Source organism: Dunckerocampus dactyliophorus, chromosome 20 (genome assembly GCF_027744805.1).
Source record: "Dunckerocampus dactyliophorus isolate RoL2022-P2 chromosome 20, RoL_Ddac_1.1, whole genome shotgun sequence".
NCBI classification, from domain to species: domain Eukaryota; kingdom Metazoa; phylum Chordata; class Actinopteri; order Syngnathiformes; family Syngnathidae; genus Dunckerocampus; species Dunckerocampus dactyliophorus.
This window is the reverse complement of record NC_072838.1, coordinates 6,041,169-6,062,879: the sequence shown is the minus strand read 5'-3', so window position 1 is coordinate 6,062,879 and position 21,711 is coordinate 6,041,169. Positions and strand designations below refer to the sequence as shown.

The window sequence follows — 21,711 nt, the reverse complement described above, 5'->3', positions numbered from 1 at the left end:
TTCACTGTATAAGAAACATTCTGGCGTGGTTCGGTAGTTAGGGGTGTCCCGATTTGATATTGATATCAGTGTGATATCAGCAAAAGTAAAACGAGTATCAGATTAAATCGCTCTGCACATTAATTCTCAGATATCAGCACTCCAATACAAGACGTCCATTCCTGACAAAGCAAGCAAATCTTGCCACAGCCTGAAAAACGCGAGTGGCTGAGTACAAAACCCGCCATGCACGTATCCCCCGTGGTAGCACAGAACCGGGGCAGTTCAACATGACCAACCCCATCGTACATCCGAAGCACAACATGTACAAAGATGCGAAAAAGTGTTTGCCCCCTCCTGATTTTTTTTTTTTGGCATGTTTCACCCTTAAATATTTCAGATCATCAAACAAATTATCTATTATCTATTATCTAAATATTAGTCAATACCAACACCCTTAGCAGCAAGGACTGCAATCAAGCATTTGTGATAACTTGCAATGAGTCTCTTCCAGCGCTGTGGAGGAATTTTGTCCCACTCATCTTTGCAGAATTGTTGTAATTCAGCCACATTGGAGGGTTTTCCAGCATGAAGCGCCTTTTTAAGGTCATGCCACAGCATCTCAATAGGATTCAGGTCAGGACTTTGACTAGGCCACTCCAAAGTCTTCATTTTGTTTTTCTTCAACCGTTCAGAGGTGGACTTGCTGGTGTTATTTGGATCATTGTCCTGCTGCAGAACCCAAAGTGGTTTCAGCTTGAGGTCACCAACAGATGGCCAGACATTCTCCTTCAGGAGTTTTTGGTAGAAAGCAGTATTTATGGTTCCATGAATCACAGCAAGTCTGGAGGTCCTGAAGCAGCAAAACAGCCCCAGACCATCACACCACCACCACCATATTTTACTGCTGTTATGATGTTCTTTTTCTGAAATGTGGCATTACTGTTGCACCAGATGTAATGGGACACACACCTTCCAAAAAGTTCAACTCTTGTCTCGTCAGACCACAAAGTATTTTCCCAAAGGTCTTGGGGATCATCAAGATGTTGTCTAGTAAAATTGAGATGAGCTTTAAAGGAATAGTTCGAATTTTTTGACAGGAAGTTGTATGACATCCTCATCACCATTGTAGTCCAATAACAGCAACGTACCCCCCACCTGGGCTCCTATGTCCAGTTGTGGTGAGATTTACTGTATGTGATGAAGAATGTAGTTCCAGTTAGTTGCTGGGGACAATTAAGTAAAGAGTTTGGATTCTAAAAACAATATGCGTTCAAAAGATTTTTGCATCATAAAAATGACTTCTCAAAAACTCAAATCTCACAAAACGCTCGGTGTTATATATGTCTCCCGTCGTATCCCTGCGCACTGTCGCCTGTGCGTTCATGTGAATGTGGCAAAGACACTCGCATCTTCCGCTGTGGAACACATACGTAAACAAGATGCGGAAGTAGATGCAAGCGTCTTCGTCGCATACACATGAACGCACAGGCAACGGTGCACAGGAACACGGCGGGAGACAAATATATAAAGCCAAGCGTTTTGCGAGGTCTGATTTTATTGAGACGGCATTTTTGTGATGCAAATGTATTGCCAAAGTAATGCCAAAGTCTTTACTTAATTGTCCCCAGCTGATGGGGATGTCATACATCTTCATGTCAAAAAAATCCAAACTATCCCTTTAATGTTCTTTTTGTTCAGCATTGGTTTTGGTCTTGGAACTCTGCCATGCAGGCCATTTTTGTCCAGTGTCTTTCTTATGGTGGAATCATGAACACTGACCTTAACTGAGGTAAGTGAGGCTTGTGGTTCTTTAGATGTTGTTGTGGGGTCTTCTGTGACCTCTTGGATGAGTTACAGCTGTGCTCTTGGGGTCATTTTGGTTGGCCGGCCACTCCTGGGAAGGTTCACCACTGTTCCATGTTTTTGACAATTTGTGGACAATGGCTCTCACTGTGGTTCGCTGGAGTCCTAAAGCTTTAGAATTGGCTTTATAACCTTTTCCAGACCCATAGATCTCAATTAATCTCAGTTACGTTATGTTTTAACGGGGGGGAAATCACTTTTTCCACACAGGGCCATGTAGGTTTGGATTTTTGTTCTCCCTTAATAATAAACATTTTCATTTAAAAACTGCATTTTGTGTTCAGTTGTGTTGTCATTGGCCCATATTTAAATTTGATGATCTGAAACAACCAAGTGTGACAAACATGCAAAAAAGTTTTGAAATCAGGAAGGAGGCAAACACTTTTTCACACCACCGTATATATTTTATAAATCATAATGCTGTGTTGCTGAGTTTCCAGACACTGGCGCTTACCAGATGAAAGCAGGATGACTGCCTGTAGAAGAGCCACCTCAGAATCATCCAAGTTAAAAGAGGACAAGGACACACCAAGGTCGAAAATTGCATCCGACACAACGCCCAGGCCTCCGTTCTTAAGCTGACCACGCGTGACTGCCATCTCTCCGTTCAGCGTGAGGGTCTCACTCTCTGGATCGTAGCGTACAGCAGCTCGCAGTGACATGATCTCCATGCAGCAGCCTTTCAGCAGGATGATCTGGTCTTCACATGGCAGCTGGAGAAGCGAATAGAAAAGACATGAGCAATGCCGTAAAATTTTGCCCAGTAGCAAAAGTGAGAATTTTTGGAATGTGGAAAATTGTTAGCCTGAAAATATACATTAAAAATATTTTCATTAAATGTTTTTGAATGAGGTTAATGTTTTGGTGTTGGAATGGTATGAATCAGAAAGAAGAAAGAAATGAGGAAGCACTAAGAATTCACAAGATCAAAAGGGAATTAGTATTGTGGAAAATGTGGAATTTCGGGTAACGTGGATTTTGTCATGAAAAATGTGGAATTACAAAAACTGGACATTTTTTGGAATGTGGAAAATTGTTAGCCTGACTATTTTGATGCTGGAATGGTTTGAAAGGGTAGAAAATGTAGATAAATGACATTCATTTCAATGGGAATTTCTGCGCCTGAAAGGGTGGAATTCTAGAAAAACAGGTACATTTTGGAATGTCAAAAACAGATCGCCTGAATGTTCTAAATGAGTTGAATATTTTGGTGTTGGAATGTTTTGAAGGGGTTGAGAAATGTGGAAGTAGTAAGAATTGTCAAGATCAAAAAGGTTTAGCATTATAAAAAGTGTGTAATTGAGTAGAAAGACATCAGCAATGTAATAGAATTTTGCATTTTTATATTAAACGTGCGGTACAATTCAATCAAAAACAAATTTGTTTGGGGAAAAATACTAAATAACTAAAAAAGACAATTTGTGTGGAAATTGCGTGTGAATGCTGAAGAGCTGAACTGAAACGTAAAGAAAATGTGCAATTTGGAAAGTGGGAATTTCTTGGAATGTGGAAAATTGTTAATTTGAATGTACTGAATTAGCTAAATATTCGAATGAGTTGAGGTATGTGGAAGCTGTAAAAATCGGCCATTCATTTTCCAATGGGAATTTGGTCACGGAAAATGTGGAATCGAAGAAACTGGGGGAATTTTTTGGGAATGTGCAAAAAATTTATAGCCTGAATATTTTGAATGAAGTTAATGTTTTGGTGTTGGAACAGTTTGAATCGGTTGAAAAAATGTGGAAGTATTAACAATTGCCAACATCAAAAGAAATTAGCATTACGAAAAATGCTAAACTGATTGAGTAGAAAGACATACGCAATGTAATAGAATTTTGCGTACTTGTTATATTACTATGTGGTATAATTCAATCAAAAAATGGACAAATATGTTCGGGGAAAAATAGAACTAAATTTAAAAAGCCAATTTGTGTAGAAATTGCGTGTGAATGCTGAAGAGCTGAGGTTGAAGTGAAATGTTGTGCAGAAACTCTGGAATTTGGAAAATGGAAGTGGAATTTATGTGTGCGTTTGTTTAACAATTTTTATTCATTCAACATTCAACTAAAGTGACTTTAATGCAATATCCACCATGCAATTTTCTTCTTACTTTTCTTCTGCTTTCTGCTCATGTAAACACTAACTTTCTTTGTTACAAAATGGGATTTTGATGGCGGCACATACCTCACAAAACATAGGTAGTTTTTTGGCAAAGTCCACCACTCGGGTAATGGCAGGGGTGATAATTTTTGTAAACTGGCTGAATGCCTCTAAGTCCACTTTATTTCCTTCAGAGCTATTCACCGTCGATGAATGACCAATATTGGTAGGCTGAAAAGGAAAGAAGGAAATGTGTATGCAATTACAAATAATATAAACAACAACACTTGTTACACAATAAGGGCTTGATATTCTTTCTACCTATTTAGACAATGAGGAAAATAAGCGTTTGATCCCCTGATGATTTTGTAAATTTAATCCCTTACATATCAGTCAATCATTTTTATGGTAGGTTTACGCTAACAGAGAGACAAATGTTTAAAAAAAAAAACCATTTAATAAAAGTTATCAATTTAATTCAACAAATACGTCCAGTCGATTTGAAGCCAAAGAGTTCCATTTTGTCTCCCAAGCCTTGTGTTATTCATTTAAGTGTTACGTCAAACATTCAGACAGGTTTGCACTTGTCCTCTTGAGCAGGGGGACCTTGCGGGCACTGCAGGATCTTCATACATTAGAGCAAAAATATTGTACTATTGCTGTTCTTGCTGACTGTGCTCCCAACTCCCTCGATATCATCAACCAGCTCCTTTCTTGTCATTGTGGGCTGCTCCCTCACCTTTCTCACAATCATCCTCACCCCACCATCCTTTCTCATTCCAGTCTTGTGCAGGTCTACAATCTGAGGTCCCTGAGGTCAGCTCTTTGGTCTTGCTCAAGTATATTTTATTTATTTACAAAATCAGATCAAATACTTATTTTCCCCACTGTAGTGTATATTGATCCATCCATTCATGTCTATAGTTTGATGTACAGACTGAGTATTAATGTTGCAAAGAAGCTGCTATATACCAATAAATGTATTATAATGAACACATATACAGTGGATCCCCGCACACTCGCGTTCCTGCAAAATTGCAGATGTTTGGTCAATTTTATTTATTTATTCTCAGAAAATTAGGCATTTTTTTCCCACTGTAACTCAGTGCTAACTCATAAATACACGATAGTAAAGCACAGCAACACAGCATACATGTACGGTGTAATGTTGCAATGTTCTTGCTCCCTGTGTGATTCCTACTGTCAACTTTCTCACAGTCCGGCCTCAAAACTTGCAGCAAAGTTAATATACGATGGTAAGTCGTTACTCAAATTCCAACAGGCAAGCACTGTGGATTATGTTGATGTGCTTTGGAGAAACGCTTTCTCCGACAGTTAGCCGGGGCTAAATGCGTACTACTTCTAGCAACAGACAGAAGCATGGTTGTAGCGCTAGTCTGACAACTAGGCTAAAGGCTTCACCAGGGATGTCCAAAGCGCGTCTTATTGTCTTATGTGTTTTCTTGGCCCACAGCACAACAGAAAAAATGAAAAAAAAAAAAAAAAAAAAAAAAAAAAACAGCAGCGTTTTTACAGAAAAAAGTGGAAATATTAGGAGAATAAAGCCATAATATTACCAAAAAAAAAGTTGTCATCTTACTGGGAAAAAATACATAATTTAACGAGAATAAAGTTGTAATATTCTCACTTTTACAAGCATAAAGTTGAAATATTAAAGAAAAAAGATCTTATTTTCTAAAGTCGTAATGTTATGCGAAGCAAGACAAAACAAAGAATGAAGATGCAAATTTTGGAAAATTAGATTGAGAAAAGTTATGATATTATGAGAATAAAGTCATAACACTAGGAGAATAAAGTCGTCATTTTACGAGAACAAAGCCGTATTATTCTGAGGAAAAAACATGTCATTTTTGGAAGCATAACGATGAAATATTAAAGAAAAATATGTAATTTTCTAAAGTCATAATATTATGAGAAACAAAGCAAAAATAATGAAGTTGTAAATTTTGGAAAATTTGCTTGGGGAAAAAGTTAGGGAATAAAATAATATTACGAGAAAAATGTCATCTTACAGGAAAAACAGTTGCCATTTTATGAGAATAAATCGTCATATTCTGAGCAAAAAACGTGTGCTTTTTTAGAAGCATTCTGTTGAAAAATTTAAGAAAAAATATGTTATTTTCAAAATATTATAAGAGACAAAATAAAACAAAGAATGAAGTTGCCCATTTTGGAAATTTTGGTTGGAAAAAAGTTATAATACTACGACAATAAAATCAAAATATAACAACATTTCAAGAAACAGAAAAATGTAAATGTTGAAATGTTTGGGGAAAAAAAACAGCAGAAATGAAAATACATGCAAAAAAATGATCATTTAAGAAGAAAAAGTTGATAATAATAATAGGCTTTTTCAACTATATTACAAAGCTGTTTTGTGAAATATCAAAGTGGCTCGTCCATCCTTTGATTTTTCAGTACGTGGCCCTCGATGGAAAAAGTTTGGACACCCTTGGGCTACACCGTCACTCCCATTCCTTCTGATCTTACTTCATTATCATTCATTAGTGGTGTGTGCGTATACATTTTATAATATAAAATGCCTTTAATAAGTGTGTTGCGTTTCTACTGTATGCATTTAGCTTGGTTGTCGCGAGTGAACAACGGCAATCTGAGTTTGGAGGAGGAGGAGCGAGCTCGCATCGCCAGGCTTTAATAAAGTGTCAAAATTAGACATTATTTCAATTACTCGCGTGTATTTGCAATTCGTGGTTGGCCTCGGAACCAAACCCCGACGAGTAGCGGGGATCCCACTGTACTGTACAAAATGACTGCATGTGGTAAGTCATACCTTAGTTTCCTTCACCCCTGCTGCACTCTGGTCAGAAGTATAGAATAAATTACATGTTATTTCATTAAGAAGCATTGTTTCCTCGACCTGTTGGATAATCAACAGGAATTGTGAAGTTTCAATGGAGAACCTGGAGCAAGCTAACTAAAAAGAACACATGTTAAAACGAAAGACAGATAAAGGATTGTGCAAGATATAAAACAGATGAGGACAGAAGCTTAAGATGTGTACAGTAATCCCTCGCCACTTTGCACTTTGAATTTGGCGGCTTCACTCTATCATAAAAAAATATGAATTAATAAATTATCACTGTTTTGTGATTGAATGCGGCCTATTATTACCATATTTTTCGGACTATAAGTCGCACTTTTTTTCATGGTTTGGGTGATCCTGCGACTTATACTCCAGAGCGCCTTACATATGGTTTTTGGGGTTTTTTTACACTGACAGCTGCGAGGCGGCGCTCGAGGCTTATGTGCCAGTATCTGCTGTTCCTATCACTCCTGTACCACTGTACATTTACAATGTAAACAATAACTTATAAAGACAACTGAGAAAGATGGAACACAAATGCCCCCAAAAGAAAATCATTCTGCAGATTATAAACTGCAAGTAAACTATTTATGTTATGTTGTTTAGGCTAAAGTTATCTGAATAACTGCTAATGTGTTACATACACAGACGTCTATTTAGCCTGTTGTTCTCTATTTTATTGTTGCTGCAACTTGCCTTTCAAGATAAAATGTCTGTTCTTGGTCTCTGATTTTATAAAATAAATTTCCCTCCAAAAATGTGAGTTATAGTCCAGTACAAATTATATTTTTTTCTTCATTATAGTGCATTTTTGGCTGGTGCGACTTATACTCTGGAGCGACTTATAGTCCAGAAAATATGGTAGTTTAAAAAACATCACATTTAAACAAATTTTACATATTTTTTGCCTAAATGAAGCATTTTCAACCATATAAATGTCTAAATGAAATAAAATACAAATACAGGGTGTCCCAAAAATGTTTACATAATTTCGCAGGCCAATAATTCTGGCAATTCTTGTTGAAATAACCTCAAATTTAATGTTTTTGAAAATGTTTTATTTTTGTTCTGTTTTCGGGTTGAGTCGTGCCGTTCACTCCCGAACAGAAGTCATTTTGCGTCTTGGAATATGCTCGCACACAGTCACACAAGACTGTGCAGCTATGTCACAGGCGGTGCACATTTTGTACACTTATGAAATCGGCCCCATAATATACGTATGATGTTCAACATCTAAACTGTTCAATTTCATAGAGCTAGATTTTGTAGTGTTCAAGATAATTGCGTTTAAAATTATGTCAGTTTTTTTTTGGGACACTCTGTATAAAGCATTCAAAGACATTGTAATGATGATGCCGTTTTCTACACTGGTCGCTAGGTGTTAGTAATGTTACAGGAATGAGACAATAGCCACCGCAGGAAGTACTGTATAGAACAGGAAGTACAGAACAACAATGAACTCTCCAAATGATAACACTTGTGAGTCTCATTTATGTCTTATACTGTATGTCTTATTTCTCTTATTATGCCGACCATTTTGGGTCATACGAGTGTAAAGGTGACTATAAGGGTGTTATTTCATGTCCAGATTACCGTATTTAGAAGGTTGTAAACAGGTTTTCTATGCTCCAACTACGAAAATATTCAATTTATAAATAAGGAATTCTATGTGGCAGAAATTCAGTCATCACAGTTGGGTCTGGAACCAATTAACCGTGATAAACGAGGGATTACTGTATCACTCTTTGGACGAAAACAACATCAGAAAAAAAGCAGGTCCACAAAAACCTCAAGTGCTCGAGAGAGAGAACTGCAATTCAGACAGAAAATGAGGCTTTCCACAGAGTGAAACAGAGCTAGTCCAAAAAGCTAAAGTGTGAATTTCAGTACTGCAAACAGGCAAACAAAAAAAATAAAATAAAATGAGCGTGAAAAAAAAGCAAGTTATTCATATTAGTGTCTATGCTTAGCAAGAAAGAGGTAAAGAATAAAAGGTTTCATTATAAGGGAGTGCTGCTGCGCTGAGAGCACACTTTTCTCCATCATTCAGGTAATTCTCCCCACTCTACAAGGATATAACAAAGACATATTGACAAAATTAACACAGGTAATAGTGAAACTGTTGTGGAAGGAGGATGGCGTGGGGGTGCGCAGTGCAAACAACACAGTGATGGGTGGTAATGAGCAGGAAGAACCGGGTCGGACACAATATCTCACCAAGAATTTCCGCTTCTGCTTCCAGTGGTTTCCCTGGGCATTTGTGGCCATATGGGCCTCGGTAACCATGTGGATCAGGTCCCACTCTTCCTGTGTAGGATCCAGTCGATCCCAAGCGGTTTTCTGGAGTTCTTCCTTGCGACGGCGCTCGCGATTCTCCTCAATCAACTTCCGCTTGGCAAGCCTCTTGCCTTCATCCAACACCACTTGGAAGGATGTGGGGAACAGGGTAAGACATAAATGAGTGGACAGGCTACATCCATGCCAATGATTCATTCACAACAAACCCGTATACCTGTCACTGATCCTAACTTATGGGTGTAACGGTATGCCATAATCACAGATCGGTACCTACCTCAGTTTTACAGGAAAACTGCACTTAAAAAAAAAAAAAAAAAATTGGCCATCATCCACAATCCTTATGTGAGACATGAACACACGTCTTTCTCTTTTCTGTGTGTTCTAAAGATGTAAAAACAGCTAAAACGAGGCAGTTAATTATGCACGTATGCACGCCTATTCAGCCTAGACAGCTCGCTATAAAAACACCTCCAACAAGGTTTTATAGGAGTGACAATGTAGTAACAGGTACATTCATGATAACATGTAATACTGACAGTATTTTGCTGTATTTTGGTGATTTTCGCAGAACTTCCTTCAGATGTTTTTTCAGAAGGCTTTATAGACGGAATAGGTGCTTCCCATTATGTGCATTCTTAGCTCTGTCTTTTTGATAATAATAATAATGGATTAGATTTTTATAGCACTTTCCAAGGCACCCAAAGTGCTTCACAGTGAAGTGAACTCATTATTCATTCACTACTCAGTCAGTGGTGGTGGTACCTACATCTGTAGACACAGCTGCCCTGGGTGATCTGAGGGTAAAGTGCCTCTCTGACCACCACCAAACATTCATTCACATTCATAAACCAGTGTTGGTAGCCCTGGAGGCAAGTTGGGTGGGACACAACAACAGTGACTGGGTGGAGGGAGAGAGGATCGAACCGCCAACCTTCTGGTTTCTGGACCACCTGTTCTACCTCCTGAGCCACTGCCACTGTTTTTATATCTTTAGAACGCACAGAAAAGAGATAGACCTGATCATGTTTCACACAAGGATTGTGGATGATGGGCAAAACTCTTTAAGGTCACGGTTCGGTTCTTTTTTCATAAAGTAAGGGAACAAAATGCATAAAATGCCAATGAAAAAAATGTAATGTAAGGAGAAAAAGTTCGTAATAAAAGCGGAGATGGAGGCTGTTTTTTTTTTGTTTGCTGTTTTTGTTTAAATATAAAAAAAACATCTGAGCATATCTACATGGGTTGTTTTAAAAAAAAATTAAGTGGCCCCCGCATCCTTTGATTTTTCAATATACATCCCATCCTGGAAAAACTTTGAACGCCCCCGGCATACAGTAATCCCTCACAACTTCCACGCTTCGAATTTCGCAGCCTCACTGGGTGAAGGTTTTTCAAAAATGACGATCGGCGGAACAACAGACTTTTATTGTAGCCTTGAATTCTCACAACAGGCACAATAATCCCTAATAAAAATCCCTAACATGAGCTACCGTTGCAGCCGTAACCCAAGACAAGCTAAAACTCAATTCTGAACCCCCGACCTCACTTACTGTTCGCCCCCCACTCAGCTCTTGTAGCAGCGAAACACATTTACAGCTACACACACAAAAACAAGTCTTATTTATGTCTTAAATGTCTTATTTTCCATTATCATGTCTGCTATGTTGGGTAGCAGAAGTGCTCTAATATTGAAAAAAACTTATTTAGTAAACAGGTTTTCTAGGATCGAACTACAAAAATATTCAATTTAAAAATAGGGAACCCTACTTTGGAGAAACTAACAAAATTAAATTAAAGCGGGAAGAGGCTGGATATAATGCTCTTCCCTCTAGGCAGCTGCTTACACTCCCTTTTAGAGTTCCAGCTTGTACTACTAGTCCCATCCCTCCATCTTTACTGAACACTACTTTCATCTTATCAACTTGGTCTTTGTCCATTTACGTATTTCAGCGGGAAGACCAAGTCCTGGATCGATCTCCATCGATAAACTATAGAAAATACACACACACGCGCGCGCATGCACGCACGCACAGGTGTGAAGAAGTGTTTGCCCCCTTCCTAATTTCTTATTTTTTTGCATGGTTGTCACCCTTAAATGTTTCAGATCATCAAACAAGTTTAAATATTAGTCAATGACAACACAACTGAATACAAAATGCAAAATGCATTTTTAAATGAAACTTAAATGAAACTTTTTATTATTAAGGGAGAAAAAAAATCCAACCTACATGGCCCTGTGTGGAAAAAAAAGTGATTAAAACACCTGTTAAAACATAATTTAATTGAGATTCATTGAGATGTATCAGTGTGGAAAAGGTTAGAAAGCCATTTCTAAAGCTGTGGGACTCCAGCGAACCACAGTGAGAGCCATTATCCACAAATGGCAAAAACATGGAACCGTGGTGAACCTTCCCTGGAGTGGCCTGGCAACCAAAATTACCCCAAAAGAGCAGTGACTCATCCAAGAGGTCACAAAAGACCCCACAACAACATCCAAAAAACTGCTGGCCTCACTTGCCTCAGTTAAGATCAGTGTTCATGACTCCACCATAAGAAAGACACTGGGAAAAAACGGCCTGCATGACAGAGTACCAAGACGAAAACCACTACTGAACAAAAAGAACACAGGCTCGTCTCAATTTTGCCAGAAGACATCTTGATGATCCTCAAGACCTTTGGGAAAATACTCTGTGGTCTGACGAGACAAAAGTTGTGTGTCCCATTTAATCTTCCGCAAAAGTAACGCCGCATTTTAGAAAAAGAACATCATACCAATAGTTAAATATGGTGGTGGTAGTGTGATGGTCTGGGGCTGTTTTGCTGCTTCAGGACGTGGAAGACTTGCTGTGATAAATGGAACCATGAATTCTGCTGTCTACCAAAAAATCTTGAAGGAGAATGTCCGGCCATCTGTTGTGACCTCAAGCTGAACCCAACTTGGGTTATCCAGCAGGACAATGATCCAAAATACACCAGCAAGTCCACCTCTGAATGGCTGAAGAAAAACCCTCCAATGTGGCTGAATTACAACAATTCTGCAAAGATGAGTGGGCCAAAATTCCTTTTTTCCTCCCTTAATAATAAAAAGCTCAGTTGTGTTGTCATTGATCACAGATCAAATATTTATATTAAAATATTTAAATTTGTTTGATGATCTGAAAAAAAAAAAGGTAATCAGGAAGGGGGCAAACACTTTTTCACACCATTGTCTCAACTCAGCCGGCTTTGTCTCATAAAACTTACAGTCTGTAGCCATTCCAACCGAAATACACTTCTTGAAGCGACACTCCTGGCACTGGTTTCTGGTCACTTTGTCGATGGCACATTTCCCCTCGTACTTACAAGCGTAGGTTGGGTTGAGGTTTTTCTGAATTGTCCGCCTAAAGAATCCCTAGACAGCAGAAATACTTAAGAAATACTTGAGACGCATCACAAATGAACATTGCTTTGACAAATCAGTCAGATACTTGCTGGTTACCTTACAGCCTTCGCAGGTTATACAGCGATAATGATAGCCTGTAGCTTTGTCCCCACACACGACACATAGCTCGTCTTTGTCCAGGTAACTTGGTATGTACCCTGAGGAAGAAGAAAAAATGACTCAAGGTTGTTTATAATTACTCACTACTATATATGCAGGACTGATTTAGACAATGAATGGTTTATGAATACCATCAAGTGGATATACTGTATAAGCACAATAAAATACTGCAAAAAACTTTTTCCAGGGAGGGCCACATACTGAAAAATGAAAGGATGCAACTTTGCCACTTCAGTATTTGTAAAGCAACATATGTAGATATGCTAAGAATTCATATATATTTCAGGAAAAATCTGCATCACAGCTTTGTGATTTAGGTGAAATAGTCTATTGTTAATATCAACTTCGAATTTAGCTTTTTTACCTGTTTTTGCTGTGTTTTTTTATTTTCCAGATAGATTTCTTCTTTAAAAATATTTGTAAATTGTCTTCTCCTAATATTGTGATGTTACTCCCATAATATTTTGACTTTATTCCTATATTATGACTTTTTCCTTTCTTAAATCAAAAACATTTTTTTCCTTTAGTATTTAACTCTATGCTCTGTTAACTCTATGCTACTGATATTATTTTTCCTCATGATATTATGAGTTTATTCTTGTAAAATTAGAATAGGACTTTTTTTAATGAATATTTTGATTTTATTCTCGTAAAATTAAAGCTGTTTTTTCATTTCTGCTGTTTTGTAAATGCTCAAACTAGTTCAGCTTTCTTCTTTTTTTCTCATAATTATGACTTTATTCGCATATTTTTCTCATACTTTTTCCGTAACCTAATTTTCCAAAAATTACAACTTTATTCTTTTTTGCTGGTTTCTAATAATATGACAGCCTTAAAAAAAAAAAAAAAGTTTAAAAAAAGGTGCTCTGCTGCTAAAATGACATTATTTTTCTCATAATATTACTAGTTTATTCTCGCAAAATTGTTTGAATACTACTTTTGTCTCTTAATATTTAGATTTCATTGTGAAAATGGATGGATGGATGTTGTAAAATTACAGCTGTTTTTCCATTTTTGCTGTTGTTGTTTTTTTTTATTTTCTAACTATTTCAACTTTCTTCTTGTAAATTTTCTCCTCGTACTTATGACTTTATTCCCATAATATTTTTACTTTATCCTCGTAACTTTGTAACTTTTTAACCAACTCAATATTCCAAAAATTACAACCCTTACTGTTATTTCGTTTCTCGTAATATTGCAACTTTACTGGAGAAAAATAACATCTTATTTTCTTTATTTCAACTTTATGCTACTAAAATGACACTATTTTTCCTCATAATATTAGGTTATTCTCATAAAACCAGAGAAAATCAATCAATCAATCAAGCATTGCACAAACATTGGTCATAGCCACTACAACCATTTGGAATGCCCTGAAGAAGAAAAGAAACCACTGGTGTACTAAGAGGCTGTCCACACGGAAACGTTTTTATTTTATCGTTTCAGCCTCTCATCCACACGGAAACAGCGTTCTAGGTGCCCTGAAACTGTATTTTTATTTTTTTTTAAATGACTTCCAGAGTGGGAAAATCTGAAAACGCCAGCTTGTCATTTCCATGTCGACAAGCAACCCACTGAAAATGATGACATCACCAACCCATTGCCATCACATGACTACTACTGAGCTTTGACGGCAAGCCATCATAACATTTGAATATTTCGACTGGCATGAGTCACCCCCGTTGACATTCTTGATATTTTGATGTCCCAAACTCCAAATTGACACTCAGAAGTAATTCCATTTCGTTGTAAGTCCAGACGAGCCTCGGAAAGCGGAAGATGACGGACTTATACGTATGTGTTCTTTCTTCTTCTATAGTTTGGTATGTTACATGACGTGTCTTTTCATGTAGGTGTGCCTTGTGTATTACATCGTTTTCACTCAGCGATCCGTTCGTGTCTGGATGCAACTATTTCCTAATCCGGGAAAGTGTGGACGCAAATTTTTTTCAACACACAACACAAAAATCTCAGGAGCGCTCCCGTGTAGACAGGGCCTAACAGACGTGGAACAGGTAGACCAAGGAAAACATCAGCAGTTGAAAACAAATAGTTTGAGAGCTGTAAAGAAAGAGCCTAAAACAACTGTTAGTGACATCAGCAACAACCTGCAGAGGGCAGGAGTGAAGGTATCACGACTACTCTTCATAGAAGACTTCATGAGCAAAAGTACAATGGCTACACCAGAAGATTCAAAGCACTCATTAGCAAGAAGAATTGGAAGGCCAGGCTGGGGTTTGCCACAAAGTACAGAAATGATCCTAAACTATTGTGAGACAAAAGTTTTATGGACTGATGGCAACAGTCCAGTTGCCATCCATTCAATGCCCTGAGAATCTAAATCTTCCAAATCCTGCAGAGTGTCCTGACATATAGCAGAACAGAAAACAGGGTGGTGGTAGTTCAGTCCCCTGCAATCAAAAATATAAAAAACTGCATTGTTTTCCGTTTCTGAGCAAGCCTTAAGCAAGCCACTGAATAACCGTTTTCTCTGCATGTGCAAGGTCATTTCACAGTTATAAGCTCGTTATATGAAATAAGTTGCTTTCACTTTGCTTTGATATTGAGCAGTTACCATAGCAACACAGACAAAATCCAGCAGCGTCAATTATCACGAGTGAACAGTTGTCATAAATAACAAAATCACATTGACACATCGCAACAACTGTTCCATGCCGGGATTCAGTTGAGCAAGTTCTGTGTTATGAATGGTAGGAGTCTTTGGGAAAAGCGGTTAAGAGTCCGATCAATATTGTTTTGTGCAGAAGCAATGATGAGCCTTCTGTCGCCAATCAATAATCATCCAATCAATAAAGAACCCCCGCCATATGACGCCGTCAGACTTGGATTTACGCTGAGACTCAAAGTCCCAGACATCATTGATTCATTGATCGAGGAGTCGTCCCTAATTTTCCAAAAATGCATGTGACAAATGTAAGACCGAGACGAGAGATTGTACAAACGTCACTCAAAATCAGTATCCAGGTATCCTACCTTTCTTGTGTGACCCTTGCATCCATTGCAGGTGTGAGAGGTCTGATTTGATGTCCGGAAAATATTCAGGGTGAAGATGGAAATTATTAAGCGGTACCTCCATGCTGCAGAAGTCACCCTTGAAAGCAGAAGGGGCACCACCGTACAAACAAGTGTAGTGCTGGCTGGACAGCCAAGACTGCTCCATACAGGGCGGATGGTGCAAGGGTTGCGGTTCACAGTGCCCGTACCCGAGTCCCTCACTTTGATACAGACAGGGTTCTCCACCAGCCTGAATGGTGTACTCTCCAACCACAGCGTGAGACATCTCGTACATGTCCGGTATGCAATAATTCATCACCACAGAAAGGTATCCAAATAAATTTCTAACTGATAAGAACTCTTAAAAAAAAAAAAAATCTACTCTCCAAAAAAAACGTAAAAAAATATATATTTAGAAAGTCCTGGTCTGGAAAAACGCCAACTCAGAGACAAATCAACGACGTTGAAAAGAACAATGCTGAATGTCCACTTTTTAAGTCACAGACAACAGCAAGCGACTGCCCACCCGCCACCTCACGGCTGGATTGAGACGCAGAGATTTATGACGACGTAGAGTCCTAATCTTACACTCTACAAATCCTCGATGTGCCATGGGCCGCGATGTCACAGATTAGGACCTTGCCCGTCGCACCTGTAGTAAATGCCCTCTAATAACATCAAGCCAGTGGAAAGCGCGTCTAAAGAAAGCCACCTTCCAGAAAACGTTAAAGCCATTACAAGGATTCTAATGTAAGAAATGAGGTAAAATGTTCCTACATTTTTAACTGAACTCTTATTCTTTAGGCAATTTAAATGAGTGGCGCAATGTGGCTTATGAACAACAGCTGTTTAGTGCAGAGGTGACCAAAGTGCGGTCCAGAGGCCACTTGCAGCCCACAGCACCTTCTAAAAATATAATAATAAAAAAAAAAGTTAAAAAAAGCAACAGCAAAAATGGAAACATCTGCAGCAATTTTACAAGAATAAAGTCAAAATATTAAGAGAAAAGAAAGAATGTCATAATATAATTTTTAAAAATTGTCATTTTAGTAGCATAAAGTTGAAATATTAAAGAAAAAGACTTTTTAAGTTTTAATAGGAGAAACAAATGAAACAACAAATAAAGTAATTTTTGGAAAATTTGATTGCGGAAAAGTTATGCTGCGAGAATAAAAAACTATTCTGGGAATAAAGTCATAATTACATTTACAAGAACAAAGTTGAAAAACCTGTAATTTTACTGGAATAAAATAAAAATATTCAGAGAAAAAAAGTTTTATAGTTTTACAAGAATAAACTCTTTATATTATGAGGAAAAATGTCATTTTAGTTGAATAGAGTTGAAATATTAAAAATAAAACGTCATTTGTAAAAGTGGTAATATGAGAAACAAACAAAGTAAAATAAAGTGGCAATTTTTGTAAAATCAGGTTGTGGAAAAAGTTATAATATAATGGGAATAAAATCCTAATATTATGAAAAGAACATTTACATGGATTATATAAGAAGAAAGTTTTAAAATATTTAGAAAATAAAACTAAGAAAAAGATGGGGAAAAAAGTGCAAAGAGTGAAGATGAATAAAAGGCTTTTTCATCTATATGACAAAGCTGAGATGCAGTTTATTCTTGAAATATATATAACTTCCTAACATATCTACATGTGTTGCTTTACAAAATATCAAAGCGGCAAAGTTACATCCTTAAATTTTTCACTATGTTGCCATTGCTGGAAAAACTTTGGACACCCCCGTCTAATGTGCATCATGCCATCAAAAAAATAAGTCAATTTCTCCCAAGAAAAAACACAAATTTGACAACACCCATTTTTAGTTAAAGATGTAAAGAAAATGACGGTGGCTATAAAACATACAAAATATTCGTGATGTTTTTATCTAAAATACTACGAACTGGTTTCAAAGATGATACACAAAGTATACAGACGTCCCTCGTTTATAGCGGTTAATTGGTTCCAGACCCAACCACGATAGGGTCCAATATTAATAAATGGAATTTTTTCATAGTTAGAGCAGAGAAAACCTGTTTATGACTTTGTAAATGCAATTTTTACCAATACCAGAGCCCTGTAGACATGAAATAACCCCTATAGTCACCTTCACGCTCCTATTATTCTTTGTTTACAACTACTCAACTGCGGGATAACTGCAGGGACATAAGAGATAGCATGGTACTGAACTAACTAGTTAGCCTCCAATTTATTTATTGTAAAGTTAAGAAAAGGTTTTAAACAGAGTGGGGAAGAAGGACAAAGTAACCAAAAACTTATCACTTCCACACGGGATGGGAGGAGAACTTTTTTTCCACTCTATCATGTGTGACATATATATTAAATATATAAATTAAATATTACATAGCAAAACTATATACAGTAATGCCTTGTTTATTGCGGTCAATTGGTTCCAGACCTAACTGTGATAAGTAATACCGATTATTAGGTATCAGATATTTGTATTTACATTATTATATATTATATATCTTTTATTTATAACTTTTTACATTTTCAAAACCATTATATAGACAGTGTACACAAAAACCTTTTAAATTGAATGAGTAATCATTCAATGTAAAAGGTTTTTGTGTAATCTACATATTATATGTTCAGACTTTGGGGACACCCTGCAGTTATGCACTTAATGCACTTATTATCCATCAGGCGTAATTAACTCTATTCCGCACAGGAAGTCTACTATTCAGTAAAGACAGGATAAAGCTCCAAGTTGATTGACAAACTGGAGTACACCAATATGATATGATATTTAGGGCTGTCAAAAATAAGGCGTTAATGGCAGTAACTAATTAATTTCATTAATTATGTGAAATTTTTTTGTGTAATTAACACATGCGCACCAGAGCGAGCACGCCTCTCTGTTTTCTGAACACATGGACGGCAGTACAATTCCAACACCATATACTGTACTGTATGTATCGCCAACTCACACACCTCTCTAGTCCGTTCATCCTGGGAACGACACTTCCTCAATCTCATTACAAGAACGCGAGATGCATTCAGGGACACTCCAAACGTCACAAAAACAGCTTTAATAATGTGTGTGTGTGTGTGTGTGTGTGTGTGTGTGTGTGTGTGTGTATCTTTCTGTAAATTACTTACAGTAAAAATGGGCATGTTTCAGACATAGTCGCTAATGGTGATTAATCATGATTAATTCATTTTAAAAGTGGGATTAATCTGATTACAATTTTTAATCATTTGACAGCCCTAGTAATATTACAAACATAGTGAAAGAAAATGTTTTAAGGTATGATCATGGTCAAGGTTTATTTGCTTCGAACATGCTTAACAAAATTACATTACATAATTTAAGATTAGAGCTGCAACAATTAAGATTCAAATTAATCCATTATCCATTATGAAAAGACTACTATTTAGGAATTCGATTAATAGCTTTTTCAGCTGTTTTTTCCAGTTTCTGCTGTTGTTGTTTTTTATCCCCCAACAATTTTATCTTTCTTCTTCTAAATGTTCTTCTTGTAATTATGACTTCATCCCCATATTTGACTTAATTCTGGCTATATTGCAACTTTTTCCATAATCGAAATTCCCCCAAAATTCCAACTTTAGTTATTGCTTTATTTGTTTCTCATTATATTATGAATTTTTATTTCATATTTCAACTTTATGCTACTAAAATTACTTAAAGTTTTCCTCATATTATGACAATTCTTGTAAAATTGCAACTTTTTCTTGTGACAACTTTTTTTCTCTTAATATTTATTCTTGTAAAATTACTTAGTAGTTTTCTTGAAAAAAATTCTATTTTTATAATGTGCCGCAGGCCAATAAAAAAATGGCCCCCGGGCTGCAAATTGGACACCTCTGGTTTAGGGCCTAACTGATTACAGTCGTCCCTCTCTACATACCTCACTTTATCAGAGTTTTTCAAAAATGTATTTATAAATCATAACTGTTTTGTGGTTGCCTACGGCCTATCATTAGTAAAAAAAAAAATAGGCATATTTAAGCAAATTGTATGTATTTTTCCACAATTAAGCATTTTCAAGCATAAAAATAGCTAAATGAACTAAAAGACAGATATAAGGCATTAAGACATTATTGAACTTGTGAATGTAATATTCTACTAGGTGTCATTAATTGTTCTGTGATACAAGCACCAGACTTGATCACCGGAAAAACAGGGTTTTTATTGCAGGTTTAAATGATCTCACAACAGGCACAATAATAATAAAAACATAATAATAACAACTAATGTTGCTGCTATAGCCCACAACAAGCTAAAACTCAACTCCAAACCCTGACGTAACTTCCTGTTCGCGGCCCATTCTTGCTCCCCCACAAGGTACGCTGTCTTACAGTAAATGTCCTATTTTCTCTAATATGAATGTAATGGTGACTATATGGTAGGGGTGTCACAAGATGTCGTGTCACAAGATCTTGCGAGATTTAAATGTGACATGATTTCTCATTCAGAAAAAAAAGTCTTGTGGTAATAAATAAATAACTTATGCAATAAATGAAAATGAATTAGCTAATTTTTCAAGGTAATATAGAAATTAGGAGGAAAAAAGATGATTGCAAAGCCAAATTCCACAGCCCCACGAGAAAACAACATGAATTTGTTCGAATTAATGTTAAAATCTCGTCTCGCCACATTCTCGTGGACTCAATCTCATACATTGTCTCGTCTCATGAGTTGGGTGCTTTGTGACATCCCTACGATATGGGTGTTATTTCATATACAGTATAGAGGGCTCTAATAATGTTGAAAGAAAAGTATTTAGAAAATCATACACAGGTTTTGTATGCCATAACTATGAAATTATTCAATTTATAAATAATCCTACTTTGTGGGAATTCACTTATCACTAAGCAATTAACCGCAACAAACGAGGGATTACCGTAGAATCGAAACAGCAATCTTCAGATTAACGACTAAGAAAATAACCGTTAGTTGCAGCCTTGATGACAAACTCAGAATTGAACCAACTCAAAACCAACAATTCAGTGTCAAATATGCAGAATGGCCTTGGTAAGGTACAGCTGAGTAGATTGTAATAGCCGCTACTCATGTTTTCAGATGCTTCATTGTCTTGCTCAAGAATACTTCCCCATGAGGACAGACACCTGCAACTTTCAGATCGTCGCAAGACGTCTACGCCACCTTAGAATGACAGGCCTGGAAAGTAACTCTTAACATTAATTTAAAAAATACACAATATTTCTACGATGTTGTTTGCTACACGACTTAACACTTAATTAAAGCTTTAATTGCTTTGCCAGCACAGTTGGAGAAAGATTTGATCCGTCAGACGGCTCTTATCTTCTTAGGTTCGCCAAACAGCAGAACATCTCTACGCTTACATGGATCATCAAGGTCGGACACAACAAGTAGACGAGCCTGAACACATGGTGAACTTGGCTTGGAAAACCCTGCTGTTTGCACTGATCTGAACCCAGCATCGCCACTAGTCTGCCTGCTTGTGAGACAATCAATACTGTTTCTCAGATTATGATGAACTACAGATCTTTTCGTTCCTGAGAACATTTGTTGCCTTCTGCTTGCTGTGAAAAATATCAATAAATGTATTTATTAGGGCTAAACAACATTATACAAAAGGGCACTGCTCTAATTCCCGGTCTTTAGTTCAGGAAGTCCATAAATTCAATGTACACAATTGAGACACAAACTCTACTGCCCCTGGGCCATTTTGCTAGAAAAAGACATTTTTCTCTACATGGTAAGGATAGGAAGGTAAGGATGGAAGGTTGGAAGACCCAGCAACATCCTAAAACTAGAATGACTACAGCCTTTTTGATGTTATTCTTCAAAATAACAACACAATATATATATATATATATATTTTTTACATGGTTCCATGCACCCAAATAAGACTGAAGAAGAAGAAGATCCCTGGCATTATGGGACGGGTGGGAGCAAGTCAGTGTTTTTCAAGTCTCAAGTAAATCTCAAGTCTTTAACTCATACAATCCCAGCCATTTTTCAAAAGACAACCCCTTCAGTATCAGCCATTTTAGACGATTTTGACTGATCTTTCAAGGTACACACAATA

The 21,711-nt window shown here is 37.0% G+C and overlaps 1 protein-coding gene across 4 annotated transcripts in view; it reads right to left on the bottom strand.

Moving 5' to 3' along the window:
- Nucleotides 1-21,711, bottom strand: part of thrb (thyroid hormone receptor beta) — a 57,392-nt gene that overhangs the window by 7,678 nt on the left and 28,003 nt on the right. For 2 of the 4 annotated variants that reach the window (XM_054763256.1, XM_054763255.1), the window contains exons 4-9: nucleotides 12,567-12,667; nucleotides 12,332-12,479; nucleotides 9,008-9,213; nucleotides 6,758-6,844; nucleotides 4,030-4,176; nucleotides 2,300-2,558 (exon numbers count right to left, since the gene is read on the bottom strand). In XM_054763256.1, coding sequence (XP_054619231.1) covers nucleotides 2,300-2,558; nucleotides 4,030-4,176; nucleotides 6,758-6,844; nucleotides 9,008-9,213; nucleotides 12,332-12,479; nucleotides 12,567-12,667 — 948 coding nt within the window. Of the gene's footprint in view, nucleotides 1-2,299; nucleotides 2,559-4,029; nucleotides 4,177-6,757; nucleotides 6,845-9,007; nucleotides 9,214-12,331; nucleotides 12,480-12,566; nucleotides 12,668-15,623; nucleotides 16,246-21,711 lie in introns of those variants that run through there. The other 2 variants (XM_054763254.1, XM_054763253.1) reach the window with 2 other exon arrangements.